The following is a 19,164-nucleotide window of genomic DNA, read 5'->3' as shown; positions in this document are numbered from 1 at the left end:
AGCTTCTGTTGCATCTTTTTCCACAGTATGTTACACTGAAATATCGATCTTTATTGTACGAAACCGGAGATTAAATTTAATTTCCTTTCAACAAATGAGACACAAAGACAGCTGTTACGGTCAGTCATCTCTGACCGGGAGAATCTGCTACGGTCAATTCAATTTCCTCCATTCCAGCCCAGAGCGTGGCAGGGCAGCTGGTATTTGCCGTCTCAACTCAAACATTTGCTGGATGTAAAACAACACTAACAGTCATAACTTTCCCATTTCGCACTCCCTTTCACTTTTCCCAATTTCACATGTGTAGCCCTCACAAACCAACTCCCTGACACAAAAAAACAGCTGCTCCACAGACTGGGTCTTAACTACCTCAGTCTCTCCTATGAAAGGGTTCATTCAGTGTCAGGGTGTGAATGGCTATTGAAATGGAGCATGAGGACAAAAAAAAAAAAAGAAAAAGACATGAGCATGTGTGCAACTCAATAGTTAGCAGAGAACCCTGCCACATCCAAATGCCCAGTCCTCCACAAGCCCCTGAACTTTCAGTCCACAGAAAATCACTGGGCCACCTGCTTTAAGCCTTTGACCCCAAGCCAAGCCACACTCTTCCTGACCACATAAAGGTGCTCTACTATCTCGCCTGTGGCCAGGGTCCCTTCATCGTCTTCTCCACATCTCTAATATCTTGCAGTATGGCAAGGTTCTCAGCCTCTCTGAGGTGGCAGCTGGAGATGTTGGTGGAGACTACTGGATGGCAGAACCATCCACATCAACCACAACACGGGATGGAGGTGCTGGGTGGAGGGAGTGACCGTGTAAGGGTGACGGGGGTGCCAGGACTTTGGAAACATGGGGAACTTGGGCAAATTTTATGCCAGTCACAGCACAACACACGGTTACCTGACGAAGACTCAAAGCTATCCAGACTGCGGCTGGAGGATGCAAAGAGAAGGAGCCAAAAATCAGTCATTCACACATGATCAGTCGTTTCAGCTACTAACAAAGTATAACCAAAACTTCAGCAGTTAGTGTCACACAGCACACTACATAAATATCAGTGGCCTTTCTAGCCACATTGTGAATGAAGCACAATACTTAACATGGACAGCAGATGGCGCTGTGAGTCCATTTTCCCAAAAATAAATAAATAAATAAATAAAAACAGCCAACTGTGGCAAAACTGCAAACTCTTTTCTACTTTGTGATGTTTTTAGTGGAAATACATTATGACAAGTGGGGGACATCAATAGGCCAGTACAGAAAACAGCAAAATGATAGTGAGTTAGTTGCACTTAGGAAAGAGGTCAAATAACTTCACATTTGGTCACAATGTTCTCATGTTATGGCGAGCCAGAACTTTGACTTTTACTACACATCTTTCAGACTCTTCTGTGTGAAAACTACTGGCAAGTTTTATAAGAGCCAAACCTAGTCATGGGTGAATAGCAAAATAGAAGTGGTACAGCTTCCTGCCTCAGGAGAGGTTCTTGGTCTGTTTTATTTCCATGTGTGGCTGGCTGCATGTGTGTGGAATAATGTTTTTGGAATGCAGCGTAATGTAATAACAGCCTTGGTGACAACAGCTGGCTGTAACTGAAAGCACAGTCCACTCTCAAACGCCACGGGTCCCCCTGAGAGACAGAGAAAGAGAGAGAGAAAGAGAGGAGAAAGCACAGGAGAGCGAGCAGGAGGCGAGACGAGGGAGGCAGCGCGAGTGAGAGACTGTCCATATGGAGACAGCTGTAGCCGACGGATGGACCCCACCAGTCATTTTGACAGGGCCATTCATAAACATGGGCACGAAAAACAAAGTCCTTTTCCCACTGCTGCAGCATTTTTTCCCTGTACCTCTCCATGCTTATGCATGAACCAATGCTCACGAAGACCCGTTCTACAGCCACTTGTGATGCCGAAGACTCCTAGGGACTGAGTGTACTTAAAACGTCTAGGAGGCTCTTCACAGGAAAGCCTCAGACACAGGATGTTAAGGTGAGGAGGAACAACAATTTTCTTGTGAGGTGATTTATACTCAAATGAAAGACGTGACTAAGTACGGTAATGCGCGCCCAGCCAAGCAGTGGACAGCAAAATTGTAAATATCCCCTTTCACAGCCCGTCGGGTAATGAGGAAAACTCATCCCATTCTTCATCTCTAAACGGACACCTTGTCCTGCTCTCTTTCTGATTACACCAAAGCATTGCTGTGCAATCAGTTTGCATTGAAGAGTCTTCCCCTTCACCCATGCAAATACAAGCTTGTACCAGCTCTCTTGCCTTTCCTACATACTCAATTAACTAAATCAACGCAAGCTGCTGTCACAGGGAAAGGCCATCATTTCTGCTTGGTGGCACGTCGTTAATTACCACTGCCAAGATAAACAACATTTATAATTACTGTGTATGGACAAATAATTTTCTGATCACAGAGGATAAAAATGGGCATTCTAATGCCTAATTACAGTTCATAAAAATGCTAGCTCCCCCGGGGACAAGCTGGGATACTCTGAGAAGCGAGGCTTCCATTACGGTGACAAAGTGCAGCGCAATCTGCCCACTCTGAACCCATGACCTCAAGGAGACTGAGGAGAATTCTGGGTAATTGCAAATCCTCTCAGTCGTGCTGATGAGAGACAATCAAATCTGATTGGCATTCTCGGACTCAGTATTCTTTTTTCATTTAGCGATGGAGAAGGCTTTAATCATCATCATCCATCATAAGCGTTTTTTTTTTTTTTTTTGTGCAAACTGAGTCACGCCACACTGCTGTGAAACAGAAATCCCACAAGGCCAGTGTGGAACTGTGTGGAATGGCGAGGGCAGGCGAGTGGTGTGACCAGCGGATGAGCCACGGGGGGCGGAGCACAGCCTTGACGCCAGGGCTTCGGACCAGCTCAGTGCTGTTCTGGGCCCTGTGAGAGGCCTCTGTTCCCCTCAGGCCAGTGGCCGTTTGTTTCCTGTTGTAGAAAGCGGCACGATGTGTGGGCATAAACCACAGAGCAGCGTGTCCTTTACTGCTTCTGTACGGTGAATGAGGGCTGAGAGAGAGAGAGAGACTGGTCGTGTGGGTGGCAGGACCAAGCCACAGAGCCCACAGGTGCCCAACTTCCTGTCCACTGTCAAGCACCAGGGCATTACCTCACCTCCTCTCATTTCATGTTTCATTTCTTTATGACAGACACTTCAAACTGCCATTTTCAAACTGCCATATTGGCAAAACCAAGTCTGGACACTTTCTTCATTTATGTGGCCAGACTGCAGAAGACAAGTGTTTCTCAAGTTTGTACGACTAGGAAAAATGTGAAACAATGAAGTTTTGACTGCTGGGAGGGGGGGTGTGCAGGGCACAGCTCTTCCTCAGGAGCAAAACAGAGGTACAGGGCTGCTTCCAGAGCAGTGCTCCTGCAGACGACAAGCAGGTAAAGATCCTCACCTTGAAAAGGCTTCGTCCAGCCCATCATCAAGTTCCTGTCAAGAAAAAATCCCATGAGACACAAAATGAGATTCTTCTTAATTTCTAAGCAGCAAGTTTTACCTGAAATTTACTCCTGCATATTCACTCACTTGAGTGAGTGTATGATCTTTTCCAGGGCAAGTTGCAGCATTCACAATACTACAATGCAAACCAGAACGCATAATGTGAAAGTGTTTTTATTCAGGCCCAACAGAGGCAAAGTAATCTGATCTCAGTACCAGCAACGTGCAAGTAAATATTAATGCCCAAGACCCTCAGTTTCTCAGCGTCCTGTTGTCTACTTGCCACTGCATATTGAAGGCCAGAACATCTCCTCACATGTAAGCTTTAATGGTGTCATAACGTCAAACGGGCTCAACCCTGTAATGGGTTTTAAATTTCATCTCTTTTTCACTGAATGCTTTCCTTTTAGACTCAGTAATTGGCTTGAGATTTCACGGCCTATGCTGTACAGACTATCTGACAAGATAAGATTCTCTCACGGTTTTATCACTGTAGAACCAAACACACATGACTGCTTAAAGATATTCGCCCTCAGTCTGTACTGACTGCGTATGCTGGTTTTTTGGAAGAACCAGCAGCGTACAGGCCGTTTCTGGCCCAGATACAGTGTAAGGGTTTAATGGCCATTGCTGGCACACCGTTGGCCAGCGGTTGGTCTTACCCATACAGTATTGTTGTTCTCTGTGGCATGGCTGTGCACCATGAAAGGGTCGTCCATGTGTCCCACGTCGGCCACTGGGATGGCTCCCTCTTCCAAATCTAGCAGGTTCCCGGTGGCCACTTCTGCTAAGCCGATGACAAAAAAACGCCAGCAAAAGAAAGGGGGGGGGGGGGGGGGGGGGGGGAAACACAATTCAACCTCAGAAGAGACAATAAATACTAGTGGCTGACACGTACCAGCCTTCAAAGTCACCTTGGCTCAGTGCCATTGAGCACTCCGAGAGGGCCCTGTGACACCATGGCCTCATATACGTTACTGATAGTCACACACACCAACACACACAGAGAAACACATGCACATGTGCACGCACATACACGCACGCACACACACTCTCTTGCGTACATGGCCTCTCCAGGGAGCAGGACAGTAATAACGCTCTGATTATTGAGTGTTCGGGGGGGGGGGGGGGAGATTTAGAGGCCGGTCTCTAATGGCTGGGTGATGCACAGCTGTTAATGGGAGGGCCGATTGTTTCTGTGTGTAATGAATCCTGTTTAATGTCTGCCAATTCCCCCGTTGCCCAGCGAGCAGAGGGGCGGTCAAGGAGGGCGAGTGGAAACCGGACTGGTGCACCCTGCCCTCTTTCTGAACTTCCCCACAGGGTCAGCCATAGTGTCAGTGCTTACAGAGCTACACCCATTCTTTATCCCTACATCCTTAAGCCTTTATAAACTTCAATGTGCTTCTCTTTCAAACACATCTGGCCTTTACATGCGCTGAGCTAAGAGAGTCGGCCTTATAAATACAGAAGTGACAAAGATTCTCAGCCGGTGACAGTCTATCTCATCCACCACTCCATTTCCACGCTGACATTTTCAGCCTCTCCTTTCAGCCACGAGCGATCGATGGGTGGCGGCCGGTCATCAGATATTTGCCATCGGAAACGAATGAACGCAGGAGGATTCGCAGAGTTAATTAGAGATTAGCGATGCAGCTGGCAGGCACTCAGCTGACCTCTGGCGGGCTTTCAGGAAGCGGCATGGCACACGACCCGGGTACCCGATCCCCCAGCGGGGACGGGCACCACAGACAGCACTGCGCACGCTGAAACGCACAGCAAGGAGGAAGCAGCTTCCCTGTCCATAAGAGTCAGGTGTCAAGCCGGGGGGGGGGGGGGGGGGGGGGGGGGGGCACTCGGAGACATCGGTCAGGCCTTTCCCCACAGGGTTCTCACTGTCAGTGAGACAGCACGAGCGGCGGCCGCTGCACCCTCACTCCACAATTCCAGGCGAGGATTTAATATCAGATCGAAGCCTGGGGCCAGCCATGCCACCCCCCCCGCCATCTCCAGTCTTGATTACATTCGTGGGCCGGGTGTTCAACCAGGCCGTCTGAGCACTGTCACCAGGAGAACATCCACTTCGATGGGCTTCATTAATATTTCAGGGCTCTTCTCTTCTTTCCTAGCTGCACTGGCTCAAAGACCTGAGACCCGAGCCTGACAGCGAGAATCCACCCCCCCCGTCCCCCCGTCCCCCCGTCCCCTTCCAGATCCGTGCCACTCTAGCCCCTCTGTCTGAATTTCACGGCATTTCCCAGCAAAGGGCAGAAATCCCCTAGGACCACCACGGCGCAGGAGATCAGAGCCCGCAGCTACAGAGAAGGGGCCGGGTTCGCCCTACTGGGGCCGCTGCACTCACTGCCCTTTATCAAAGGCACCAGGGGTTCTAACAGGCGGGGCAGGCCTGGGGGGTCCTGTCTGCTGTCTCCTCATCTCACCCCCCCCCCCCCCCCCCCCCCCCCCCCCCTTTGCAGCAGACTGTAGCTGACTGTAGGCTTTAAGGTGCCAGCAGCGTTTCATCCTTCCGCTTTTGTATTTCCTGTCAATCACACCCTCCCATCTCTCAACTCCTGTGGTGCAAATCTGTTTCCCAGGCCTGTGTCACTGTATCCACCTGAGCTCCTTGTTAGGTCTGGTAAATGAGGTGGTAGAGCTGGTAAATGAAGAGCTGTCAAGTCCAGGTCAATATTCAATTACCCTCTCTGCACAGGGGTTAGGTAAGGTCGCCGTCATATTTTTTGGATCCATCAAGGCATAAGTGGCGATTTCAATGTTACCAAAAATGTCTTGTGATCACAAAACGCACAGCTCAGCATTCTGAATAAAACCACAAAAAATACAGCGGTGTCAAAATCATGAGTTACACATCTTATGATCTCAAAATAATGATGTCTGTGGCAAAACCGTGTGTTTGTGCTAATAAGACATAAGTAAAGGTGTTTATTGTAGATATCTTTGTTAATTAAGGAGAAGGAACCCCTTAAATTTTATGATCAGATTACTTGATCAGATGTTCAATAAATTTCTCCAATTCCTAAATCAACTTAACAATCTTTTAGTCAGACTCAATACCAATTTGTATTGCCAATTTGTTTAAAGAGCACAAATGAACAAAGTATGTGGAGGTGTTTGTTCAATATCATCTTGTTAGATTTTTGGAAGTATTGAACTATTTCAGTAAGCACCTGCCAAATGGTTAATTCACATCAGTATCAATAAATAACAGCTTGCTAGCGAGAGAAAACCAGCATTTTTAATTCATGGATTCCCCGAACCAGGACAGAGGTCGCAGCTCTGTCTGGTAAAATTTCCATGTGGAGTCAAAGTTTCTTTGAAAGAATTCTAGTCCCAGTACAAAGCGTGCTGTTTGTTGTGAACAGAATGTTAATGTAGCACATGAGGATTTCCACACGACAGAGGAGACCGGGCGGGGCTATAAGGCCACAGTTGAAGTGAGGTGAAAGGAAGTTTCTGGAAGCAGATGTTCAAATACGGATCTGCTACACATTGCGACCCCCCCCCCCCCCCCCCTTCCTCTTCCCCCTTCCCCCAAATGTCAGGGCGCCAGGAGTAGCGTGCAGGGGGGAGAGAAACAAAGACTAAATGAAGTCCAGGCCGTCTGGGACACCGTCTTCAACATCTGGGCGTGAGGTCAAGAATGCAGAACGTCAGGAGTTTGGCTCACAGTATCTTTAAGTTTTGTTTTTTTTTTTAATATTCCTTTGGCCCAGAACCCCTCTGGACTGGAATGACAGTTCAGGGAACAAGCATCAAAGAGAGAGAATGCTTACGCTTCTAAAAGTAGCACTCCCACCACTTTTTCCTTTTAGACCGATTACTACTTTCCTGTCGACAGACTTTTCTCTTACGGGTGCATAGGAAAATTCACGGTATGAGTTGCATGCTGGGAAACATAAGGAAGAGTTCAAGGGTGGGGAAGAGGGCAACCCAGCAATATACTACAACTGACACAGATCAAACTACTTAGAGTGCCAATGTGTCACATAGCTTGTGAACAGTCCAGACGACAGGACTATGGACCAAACCTAAAGCCAGAAGACCCTTCCCTGCCCCCTTCCTGAAACTGAAGTTGCAGGATGACCCATCAGGAGTTAACTCACAAGGTACTGGACTGGGTACTGGGTTTGCTCCCAAACCACACGAATCAGACAGCCCCGAGTAAGAGCACAGCACTGTAATACAAACAGCACTGGGGCGTTGCGGGCTAACCATTAAATGACGGCATCTCAAAAACATGGATATATTTAGCGTCATCTGCGGTGGAGGTGGGGGTGGTGGTGGTGGGGGTGGCGTTGAATTGAAAATAAGGATTTGGTGCACACCGGCAAGCAGGCCTCAGTGGGAGATCTGCTCCATAGTTTCATACTGCGGATAATCCATAGTGTAACAAACACCGGCTCACAGCTCAAAGTCCTCATCATCTGTGGGCGCAGAGAGACTTACCCCCTCCTTTCAAGCTAGCCAGGCTGGCTGAGCTCTCCGACTGGGAACTGCTGGCACCCTCGCCGTCTGAGCCGGACTTCACCCGCTTCTCCTTTTCTGGAACAGGGAGGGGAGAGGCACATGTTGCAGGTTAAGAATGTAAAAATGGGCAAATGTATGAGAGGACAAAAAGGAGGGTATCCATACAGACAGGCCAAGCCCATGATCCAAACCCCCCAACCCCCACCGCCTGTGTACAAGAGTAACCTTTGTTATGGTCCAGTATGTGACTTAAAGAGGGATGGAAAAGTGTGAAGAAACAGGACATCAAGAATCTCCGACAGACAGGTGTAACATCTGTGAGAAAGCTGCAGTTTGGAATGTACAAACACTTTCTGAAAGGCTTCGTGTTGGTGGCAATTTCTGCCCTGTGCTCTGATTTAGAGGGCTTAACTCCTCAGGGGTTTCAGGAAGAACATGCCCCTCAGTTTCGTCTGTTCTGTTCTCATGACCGAGTACCCTGGGACAAGAAGTGCGCAAACATGCTCATAAACAGGGGTACCAGGAGGTCCAACCTAGGGTGAGTACTGCCAGGAACATACTGTAATGCCAGTGTACAGCACCTGTAACACTGCTTCAAGGGCTGACGCACCAGGTTAGGTGTCAACACCACAGGATGTGGCCACGACTTCCAAGCCATACAGCGCCACTAAATAAACAGTGAGTCAAATAAACTCTTGTGACTTCACCACAACTAAACATGTTCCTTTTTTCGGCTTCAATGTTTTTTGTTTTTTTTTTTTCTACTTCAGTTCTCATTTCTTGTGGCCACTGCATCTGTTTTATTCCATGGCTCCTAAACCTGACTGCTTATTTGTTGTTTTCAGCTTATTGTTTGCAATCAGTTATACAGATTCACTGATCTTAACGGTATGTGGATTGGCTAATAGAGTGGGCTTGGTAAACAATAAGCCATCCAGATGATTGATTGCTCAGTGAATCTGTGCAGCATCTGCACGGCACTGAACCAAAGATGGTTTAACAGGAAGCGGCATATCACAAACAGCTGCTGGAACATTCCATTATCGATTGAACAGCTATTCCTTCATTGGTTCATTTCCTCAGAACACAAAACCTGACACTCAAAATGTTCTTACTTTACTGGAATTTAATTCCAGTAATCACAGCTCCTATAGAAGGAACATGACAAATAATAGATCTGCATCACCAAGGCAACATATGATGTCAATGTGCATTAACTATAATTGCAGCCAGCACAATATCAATCTCTCAAACTGTATAAATGGTTAAAAGTTTAAAGAAAAAGAAATAAAGTTGTATACCAAAGCCATAGACCTCCTGGGTAAACATGAATGAAGTTTTTTTACATTTCACAGTTACGTCAAACATGTAGAGGTAACTGGAAATTTAGTAATGGCTATCCCGCCAACCAATGAAGTACCTCTTCCACAGTGCTTGTTTGTGAAACTGAAAGTTTAATTAAACTGAACAGAATGACCAATAGCCAGTATTGTGATAAGCTTAGTTTGGAACTTTGTGTTTTAAAATTCTGAAGTACCACAATCAGAATATTCAACTACTTGGCCTTTTAGCAACATTTCACTCATTATATGCAGCAATTTTATTATCTCCATAAATGATAAAGCGCAATATCAGGTGTTCAGCTGCAAAGATGATTGTTCTGTGTAATTGTTTTCATTACCTAATTGTGGTTTAAAGCACATTTCAAAGTGCTGAAGCATATGAGGATTTACCTTAGTTTTGGCCTCATCATGGCATCATCACCTGCTTAATCAATAGTAGAGACAGCCTGAAATGATCACAAACTTCAGTGTCCTCCAGGGACAGCAGTGGTAAATTGAGCTCATAACTGGGAGCTTCTGGTTCATTTCAATGAGCCCACTGCACTTCAGTATCTGAGTGCAGAAGCATGTTTGCACCAGTATGAAGAAAAAAAATTACACATCTGCCTTTTTGTGACTGCTTGATCCAATATTTAAAATTCCACTTAGGTAGTGACAGTGCATATCTAATTACTCTTCAGAGCCCATCACTTTGCCAACCACAGACCTACTGTAGTTAAAACCTCCATTACTGTCAGAGGAGATTAAACGCGTCTCTCCTCATTTCTGAAGGGTGTCTGCATTCAAAAAAAACAAAAGCATTGACACAGAAGCCGGCGACATGGCTTAAATGTCAGAAATACTGTGCTCAATACCACTCCAAAATGGCAGCACCACCACAAACCTCATCCCCATTTCTGCTCAGTACTTTCAGATGCAGCTGCTAAAGAAAACAGAATCAAACATTATGCTTTCACTGAGGAAAAGTGAAAGATGTTTGTTCCAGTATTAAAATTCTCATTTACATAAGCCTGGGCACAGTAATTTCTCAGTATAAAAAACAGCAACTAACTAAAAGTCTAAATTATTCTACTATTCGGATTCTAGAATCTCCCTGGGGATTCTAGAGGTCCTCATTTCACTTCCGTTCCCCTATTCCGAGAGCAAGAGAGGACAAGGGAGCAGTCTGGGAGAACAGCCACTGTACATGTGCTCCTTACATACCAAAGTACCTGACCCTTCCTGTTAAGAATCAGAGCCAATAACTATTCAGAACAATATGTACTGGAGCCAAATACCAAGTGTAGAGAACAGCTCATGGTTTTAATAATCAACAAAGTGGGGGGGGGGGGGGGGGGGGGGGGGGGCTTAAGAAGAAAACATGCGGGAGGAAAAACAACAACAAAAAAAACATTAACCTGCACACCACATTCTTAACTTTGACAGGCAGGACATAAACTGCAGAAAATCCCCAGTCACGGTCCTAATCCCGTTCAGAACCACACAGAACTGCATAAAGCCTCTCCATCCATCAGGCAGATGAAAGGTGAGGTGCGTGTGGACTGGAGGGATGCGCCGGCTTCTGGCAGACGGGCGTAACTCTCGGCTGCTGAAGGCAACAAGCCGCCGAGGACGTGATTGATGAGGCCGCCCTCCCCTTTTTACGGCTTCCTTCTGGAGCACGTTTAGTGGGAGGAATCTGCCATGCTCATTCCGGGCACCTGATGGGGGGAGGGGGAGGAGGGGGGGAGGAGCGGGCACCACCTGGCACCACCTTTTAAATTCATAACCACAATCCTCCGGGGTCTCCCTAACCCACAGAGCCAGACTTCTGGGTTTCTGCAGCGCATTTCTTGCCGCTACATCAGAGCGAAAGTGCCATCTCTCATATCATCTCCTGCCCACCCACCCCCCCCACACCCCCAACACAACCTCTTTTTTTTATCCACTGCTATGCTGTGCTGTAGGAGAAAAGTGACACACACACATTTAGCCACATGATGAACCAGCTCTCCCCCCGCTGCCTGCAACACCCCTTATCCTTGAGATTTCAATAAGCGAGAGGAAGTGGAGGGAGGGGGGGTTCGTAGCTTTAATTTTCAGCTTTAATATTCATGCGAGGAATGCAAAACCGCAGCACACAGAAAATAACTCCACTAAAGCCTTGATCTTCCTTCCAAAATAAATAAATTAAACTTATCTGGATTATAAATAAATAAAATAATAATAATAAAAAACACATAGCTGTGCTTTTGATACTGGATGAAAAACTCCTCACTACAGGGTTTAAAAATATCCTGTCAAGCCTCTGTTCTTTAATAAGCCGCTTCAGGAGGGGGGAAAAAAATAAATATATAAATGGTAAAAAAAAATAAAAGAATAAATAAGTAGAAACACAAAACGTAACTGAGGCCCCAAGCAGCTAGAGGCCTGTAAGAGGCCTGGAGACATGGGCTTTATGGTGAGAGAGCTTCCGCTGTCACAAACTCCCTTTTCTCTTCGTCTCTCTCACTTTCTCCTCCACCCCAACCGCCATCTCTCCCAGGTGATTCTCATCACTATCTGACAGGACTACACAGACAGTGAGAGAGGTGGGGAGCTGGAGGGAAGGAGGAAACCGATTCGCTCGATTGAGATCTGGGGATCCAAACACCCTCGCTGAAATGACAGCCACGAGCTCTTAAAATAAGACTGAGCACTGAAAGGTTTTTTTTTGACGCTGGAAATAATGATCCAGGTCTATAGGATGAAGAAAAAAAAAACAAATAATGGACATGCTGGGAAATTAAGGATGAAAACCCGTTTAAACAAGCAATTAAAGCAACGACAGGACCTGCCCTACCGGTTTTACTGAGCGACGCATCTTAGAAGAATCTTAAAAAGGTGCAGTCCGTGAAAAAGGTTCCACAGCTTTTGCTGCATTCTTGTGCTCCCTGCCATTAATATGCTGTCCTGGAAGGCTGGCGTTTCCCCCAAGTGACTCATATAGCTGCCTGACAGGTCTGCAGAGGCAGGACAGAGAGGGTGGGGGGGGGGGTGGGGGGGGATTGTCAGGGGAGTATCCCACACCCTACAAAGTGACTGACTGGGTGCTAAGCCTCCAACACCAGTCCGACTCGTGTTCTAAAACAAAGTTTGCCTGCAACACCTAATTTGACAAACTGTGACTGCTGCACTGTGCTTCCATGTCAGAATCATGAGGTACACATGATTCTGGGCTAGTAACCATTGGCCTATAGACAATAGGATTTTTTAAAATATCGTCAAAATTGGCCATTGGAGTGGAAGGCACATGAGGCAACAGCCACAAGTTTAAGGAGCTGATCATGGGTAGAGAAGTAGAGGGCATAGAGCTCCCAGTGGTGAAGGACAGACCTGCTCCTCCCTGTTCTAAATGCCTGCTCCAGCAGGAGCCCAAGGACTGGCAACCAACCATAAAAAAAAGGAGAACACGACTCACACACACAAGGACCTTCCCAGAGAGGTGGTTCTGCATCCTCCGCGAAATCGGAAACTCGTACATGCAATGAATTATACGCAGCATTCCCGGAGGGGGCCTGTCACGGGCTGGAGCCACAGGTTTCCAGGCTTATCAGAGTTCAGGGCATTGTAATGGGCCTGGCAGGTGGGAAGCCTGTGTGACCAATCAAAGCCTTCACCTCTCCAACTCCCACCACTGCAGAGCGGAGCCAGATGCCCCCTCCACCACCAGAACAATCACCAGCCAACAGAGACCACCATCACACTGTGCCCAACATAAACACTGGAAGCCTAAGACAAAAACAGCACAAAAACTGACCAAAACCTTTCTAATAACAAAAAGACAATCAAGTGGCAAGATGCTTAAAAATGTTTGGACACTTAACTTCACAGAGCTGTTAAGGCTTTTCACTGTGAATTCCAGTCATGACATCAACCCCTACCCACAGTCACAGCAGACAGCGAAAACGCAGGAAATGACAGCTAAGAGAGAGAATTCACCCCAAAAGGCGCCGAGATGAGAAGTCACGCACAGTAGCCCGGGACGAGAAATCACCCAGAGGACCGCGAGACGAGAAATCACCCTGTAGCAAAGGGCGAGAGCAGTCACCCCACCCGGCCTTGAACCCGGGTCTACAGGGTACCAACCATGCGACTTTGACCGCAACGCCAAAGAGCCAGGCTCGTTGGTATGGCAGTCAGAGCGCATACTCAACCGTAGTGACGGCACTCCGTCACACTGCCCTCCCCTTCAGGAAGCGCGCCCATTCTTTTGCCATACTTCTCCCATCCCAGGGTGCCCCACTCACCAGTGCGTCACCCATCTCTGGGGTCCCTCACACCGGAGTCAACCTAACCTGGGGGTCTCTCATACAGCTCACACACCGGGCACACCTCCGATGGCCTCGCAGCCAGCCATCCCACTGCTGACACCATTTGTAGCGAAGGGCGAGAGCAGTCACCCCACCCGGCCTTGAACCCGGGTCTACAGGGTACCAACCATGCGACTTTGACCGCGACGCCAAAGAGCCAGGCTCGTTGGTATGGCAGTCAGAGCGCATACTCAACCATAGTGATGGCACTCCGTCACACACCCATAGGAGCCCGGGACGAGAAATCACCCACAGGAGCCCGGGACGAGAAATCACCCATATGAGGCCGTTGCGTCAGGCCTCCGTTTGCTCCACTTATGTGAACAACAGAAGCCTGTTTCACATGAGTCTGTGCTGCCAATTAATTATCAACACTAATAAAAGCGTTACAGGGAGGAAACCACAGCCCATCTTACCAAAACATTCCTGGTGATCAAGCAATTAGCATTGCTGTCTGCCAGCAGACATGCCCCCGCACAGAGGTCACAGCTGAGAGCAGGCCATTGTTTTTTAGGAAATAATTTTTAGGAAAGGTAAAAAAAAAAAAAAACAATCATCACACAGATGAAATGAGCTCATGATCATGACACACATAAAAACATGGGCTTTCATCCCTACATTCAGCTAACGGGAATTCAGTCAAGGAAGCGAAACATACCTTCTTTGGCCGCTTGCCAGAATTCAAATGCCACTCTGAAGGCCTGGGCCACCGTGAGCGTCACAGCTTGGGCCTAGAAGAGAGAGAAAAAGGGAGAGAGAGAGGTTCAGAGGATTCATCTTTGTGCATTGAAGGCAGGGGATGAGGTTACAACACCATGCATGACGGGTAATACAGATAAGAGCACACCTCAACTATTAGAATGTTTATAGAAAACAGGCACTATGGTTTCAGCATGTCCTGCAGGGTGGGGGAGAGAAAGAGAGAGATACACACACACACACAAACACGCACACACACGACTGCTTGGGCCAACATAATAATACGTTTCTCTCAATGACTCAGCCAAACAAAAGAAAAACAGGGCTTTACTCAAACCGCCTCAATAACAGCACCCAGGTTCTAGAATGGCCAGTTAAAGTCAAAAAGGAACAATTCCCACCAAGCACTCTAGAACCCTAGATCTACAGAAACAGCTTGGAACGTCTCCTCTCCTTCAACGCAGCTTATTCAGCTGGGAGGAACTTGGCCTTTGAGAGCATGTAAAATTAGCAGTGGGAAGGAAGGAGAAGGGAGTGGAGCATTCCTATAGCAGCCCCCCTTGGGAGGGAGAGAATCTGGGCACAGCACCACAAACACACCACCCACCCATCCACTGCAGGAAACCACCAGACAAGATAGCGAACACCCCCCCCCCCCCCAGCCCCTCAAGCTGCGTCACGTTCATGCTTCCCACAATGCACTGCTCATTCCCACCAGAGCACGGACAGTCAATGGGATCCAGAGAGCTGGTTTCCTGTTAGGACTCACCACTTTCCTCTTGGTGCAGAGGTAGGCGTGGCACTCGAGAGTCTCATTCTGCTGGCTCTGGGCGATGTAGGCGAACACTTTGTCGTGCATCTTGTCAGCTGTGCAGTATGATATCCTGCAGGGAGGCAAAAGGTCACACACAAGCAAATCTATAAATAACCCAAATCTAAGAATACAGCATCCTCAGCTCATGGCTGGTAATCACAGGACTCCGTCCCCACTGATCCTTTAAGCCTGCCCTGTTTGATTTAAACACTTAAATCTCTCAATTCCACACCCGACGTAATACCCACCACAGACTTAAATATAATACCATCCCCTATTCTCACACGCACAGGCACACACACACACACACGCCCTCAGAACAGCTCTACACAGAAGCAGGTTTTCAGTGAATAAACTGAGGAATCAATCCCTCTATCGGCCATGGGGGAATTATTCTACTCTCATATTGTACAAATGTTGTATTATTATAAAGAGAGGGTTGATATCTTTTACAAATGACTTATTCATCTCCATTTTTATTAAGGGACTGCTTTGTAAAATCCATGACGATACACTTTTAAAGGCAAGTAAATTGAGGGGAGAATAAAAAAAAAACCAAATCAAGAATAAGCATTGTGAACAGGTTACTTTGTTAGATGAAAAGTGCCCTATTGTTAACTAGTGGTGGAATGAAGGTACTGAAGTTACTTCTGGAGAGCCGCTCCCTCTGTGAGTAAGGGAGTGCGCTGCGATTTACGGTGCTGCTTAGCCAGTCATCCTCACACGTTATCTTCACATGAAGCCGCATGATCTCTGTGTATCATGTTAGAAAACATGCAGTGGGAAAAAAATCCAGCTCCTCAAGCATCTCAAGCCAGTCCCCAGATGGGACACACGAAGTAAGAAAAAGGAAGAATAAAAAAAAAAAAAAAAAAAGAAACAAACGAAAGAAACACGCAAAAACAGCTACTGTCTCTGAGCTCTTGAGCTGTGGGCACGTGAGGGGTTTTATTGGATTGGGCCTGCCTCCCAGACGGGAGTCTTGCACAATCCGCCGCGATCACGTTGCAAACGTGCCAGACTCCGCAGCTGCTGCAGAGAGACAGGACGCGTCATCCTCCACGTCCGCCCTGTCTGCTGCGGTCCCAGGTGCCAACAGGTGACCCGGACCGGCGGGGACGCGCGCGAAGAATTAAACATGACTGATGCAGTTACCCTCTGTCCGCAATCTGTCTTTAATCACCACATCTGCAAACTGTTGTGTAAGCAGGCATTAATTTACAAAACATAAGCCCTCGTCGTGAATTACTAAAGATAAACCATCACTGTCAAGTACTAAAAACAATTAAAGCCATTACCTGGACCGACCCCAGAAACTCACTGCTGCGTTCGAAGATCTGCCCAGGTTGGGAGGAAGTGCTGAGATGTGCTCTGCGGATTCCCGCTCGTTTAAAACGGATCATTACCCACACCGTTATGAGACCACTGTACCAAGACGGACTTACACTGTAACCTCCATTTCACATTACCCACATATACACCTGGAGTCTCACCAACACAATTCAAGTTAAAATTGCTGCTCAAATGAGCTATGACAATTGACTACAAGGGATTTCAGCTCACGGCCTAGTGGGCACAAGGTCCAGCACCATAACCCTATAAATAACATAAATCTAAGGGCCCTCAACACTTAATCACCCATCATCTCGATGCTAGGCCAGTGTCACGGTGCCCCTCTTGATCTTTAGTCTAAGTGCTGTGGTTTAAGCGTCTACTGTTACAGACCATGTAATCAGTGTTCAAGGTAGCTGGGAGGAGGGCAACTGGGCAATTGACAGTCTGGTTCTTCTAATTTGAGACCACAGCTTTGTCTTCCATGAAAATTCCCACAAAGCCAGCAAATGTGTGACCCAATCACATCTGGGCATGGAGGTGAGCACACATTAGCCGGGTGGCACAACCAGCACCCCAGGATTTGTTTGACAATTAAAGGGCCCATTAGTAACCAGAGCGCCCCCCCACCCCCTCTCGCTACGGGATAGCAGAGGGGCGTGCTGTCTGGGCCAGCCATTAGCGGTTGGTAATTTTAGACTGCTGAGTGAGTGGAGGAAGGCTGTCATTTAAGCCAGAAGCGGAGACGAGAGTGCACACTCCCATGGGGTGGGGGAATGGGGGGGAAGTTGGGGGGGGGGGGGGGGGGGGCGTCAGGGAAAAAAAAAAAAAAAAAAGTCCCTGAAAGTGGCAACACTGCAGCATCAAGGACAACCAAAAAGGCGAAAAAGGCAAAAAATATGCAGCACACTGCTGCGAGGTCTGAGAGCATGGCCGCACGGCCAGGGCCACGAGCTCGGGTGAGTGGCTGTTACTGCACATTCTGAAAGGGAGCAGATTTATGGGAGACTTCTTCTGCACTTATTTCTCTCTGCCTTGGAGTGAAAACACTGCAAATCTCAGAGCTGCCAGGCAAGTGATGCATGGCAACCGTTTGTGGTTGACGACATTGGGGGGAACAAAACAGACCGCATCTTTTTTTGTTTTTTTTTTTCCTGCTTTCCTGCAACCTGAAAATAGAGACACAAACTCTTGTTGCTACTACAAACTTTCTCCAGAGGGGCCACCAAGCCTATGAGTCACATGGGAGCTCGGTGTTATCTTGCGTAACCTCCGAGAGAAAAACAGAGGGCATGACTCACCTGTATATGGACACGTTTTCAATCAGCTGATTGGAGACGCTGTCATAAAGGATGATCCCACGAGGGGACACTTTCAGTGTCACCTTCTGCAGTTTCTTACCACCGGCTTTGGCCTGTAAGGAGATAGACAATATGAATGAGAGGGACCTTTTTAAACCTCACATAGCACCCTATACTTCCCCAGAAACATTACCAGAAAAATGCTTACTGTCCAATTCTACCCACTTAGTCATCTCCACCTAAACAGGAAGTGAAATTGCCAGGGTGTTATTCTGGAGTCATGAGTCACTGAGAGGTAAACCAGCAGGCATGGGCCTCAGGCTCTGAGAACCATCATTGCACAAACTTACCAAGGTAGAGAGCAGAGAGCACAAGCCATATACTAGGAATTCCTCGAACCCACAATTTCTCACTAAATTATGACAGACACGAGCTACAAGCCTACTTCCCCTTCTTTCCAGGGGAACTAAATGACGCTGCAGACAATTCACAAGGCTTTTACGCGTGCTTTCCACCCCCTGTGGGAGAGGTGGTCACACTGGTCGAGTGTCTGTGCGCAGCTCGTTCACACCCTGTCATCTCCACATGGCATGTAGGGCCTTTCTGCAGTACGGCTCTGCAGAGGTTTCCGTTGATGCAACGTGGCGGCAGGTAAGAACTACACTGGTCCCGCAGGAGAAGCTGTGGCACTCAGGAGCTTAGCTTGGATGAGCCGCGCTGACGAAGCCGCCACAAACTACCAGCTAAAACTGTGAGAAAACTCCGAAATCACAGAGCTGTGTGACAGTGGGCTGAGATGCAGAGAGGGGCAGACACTCCTGACAGAGTGTTGCTGTCCCCATGAGAGCTCCCACTTCTCATTCCTCAGGGATAGGCAAACTTATTTCAACTTTGTGGAAGCTACAACTCAGGCACTGGGCACTAACGAAGGTGGCCCTCGCTCTCTATCTCCACTCTGCAAAAATATAAAAAAAAAGAAAAAAATGCCAGAAACACAAAACAACCTTTTGCTTCTAGGGAGGAAAAAAAGTTTTTAACACCCTGGGAACTGTGATATTACAGAACACCACCACTGCCCCCACCATACACATCTCAATGGGGCACACAAACTTTGTGAGATCCAACTTGGACGTATGACACATTCTAAAGTCGCATAGGCTGCAGGTTCCAATCCAGTGCAGAGGGCTGAAGCATAGATTGCCTTTCCTCAATGCACCACATGACTCCAGCGACGTACATGTAAACCAACCCATATGAGCATGCACGATAGGAAAGAGAATAACGGAAGCTGACTGGCTTCTCAAAACATCAGAGGGCAGGGCTACACCTGGCGCTTCAGCCACATCTTGTACTTATACCAGATCGAGTGGTATACTAGGTCA

At 47.5% G+C, this 19,164-nt stretch overlaps 1 protein-coding gene across 2 annotated transcripts in view; it reads right to left on the bottom strand.

Annotated features, from left to right (window-relative positions):
* Positions 1–19,164, bottom strand: part of ldlrap1b (low density lipoprotein receptor adaptor protein 1b) — a 42,626-nt gene that overhangs the window by 2,046 nt on the left and 21,416 nt on the right. Inside the window, exons 3-8 of one of the 2 annotated variants that reach the window (XM_036542963.1) lie at positions 17,783–17,895; positions 15,105–15,219; positions 14,295–14,367; positions 7,942–8,037; positions 4,137–4,261; positions 3,431–3,465 (exon numbers count right to left, since the gene is read on the bottom strand). In XM_036542963.1, coding sequence (XP_036398856.1) covers positions 3,431–3,465; positions 4,137–4,261; positions 7,942–8,037; positions 14,295–14,367; positions 15,105–15,219; positions 17,783–17,895 — 557 coding nt within the window. The remainder of the gene's footprint in view (positions 1–3,430; positions 3,466–4,136; positions 4,262–7,941; positions 8,038–14,294; positions 14,368–15,104; positions 15,220–17,782; positions 17,896–19,164) is intronic. The other variant, XM_036542964.1, reaches the window with a different exon arrangement.

Source organism: Megalops cyprinoides, chromosome 12 (assembly GCF_013368585.1).
Source record: "Megalops cyprinoides isolate fMegCyp1 chromosome 12, fMegCyp1.pri, whole genome shotgun sequence".
Classification (NCBI taxonomy): domain Eukaryota; kingdom Metazoa; phylum Chordata; class Actinopteri; order Elopiformes; family Megalopidae; genus Megalops; species Megalops cyprinoides.
The sequence above is the reverse complement of the archived record's forward strand: the minus strand, read 5'-3'. Positions and strand labels throughout refer to the sequence as shown.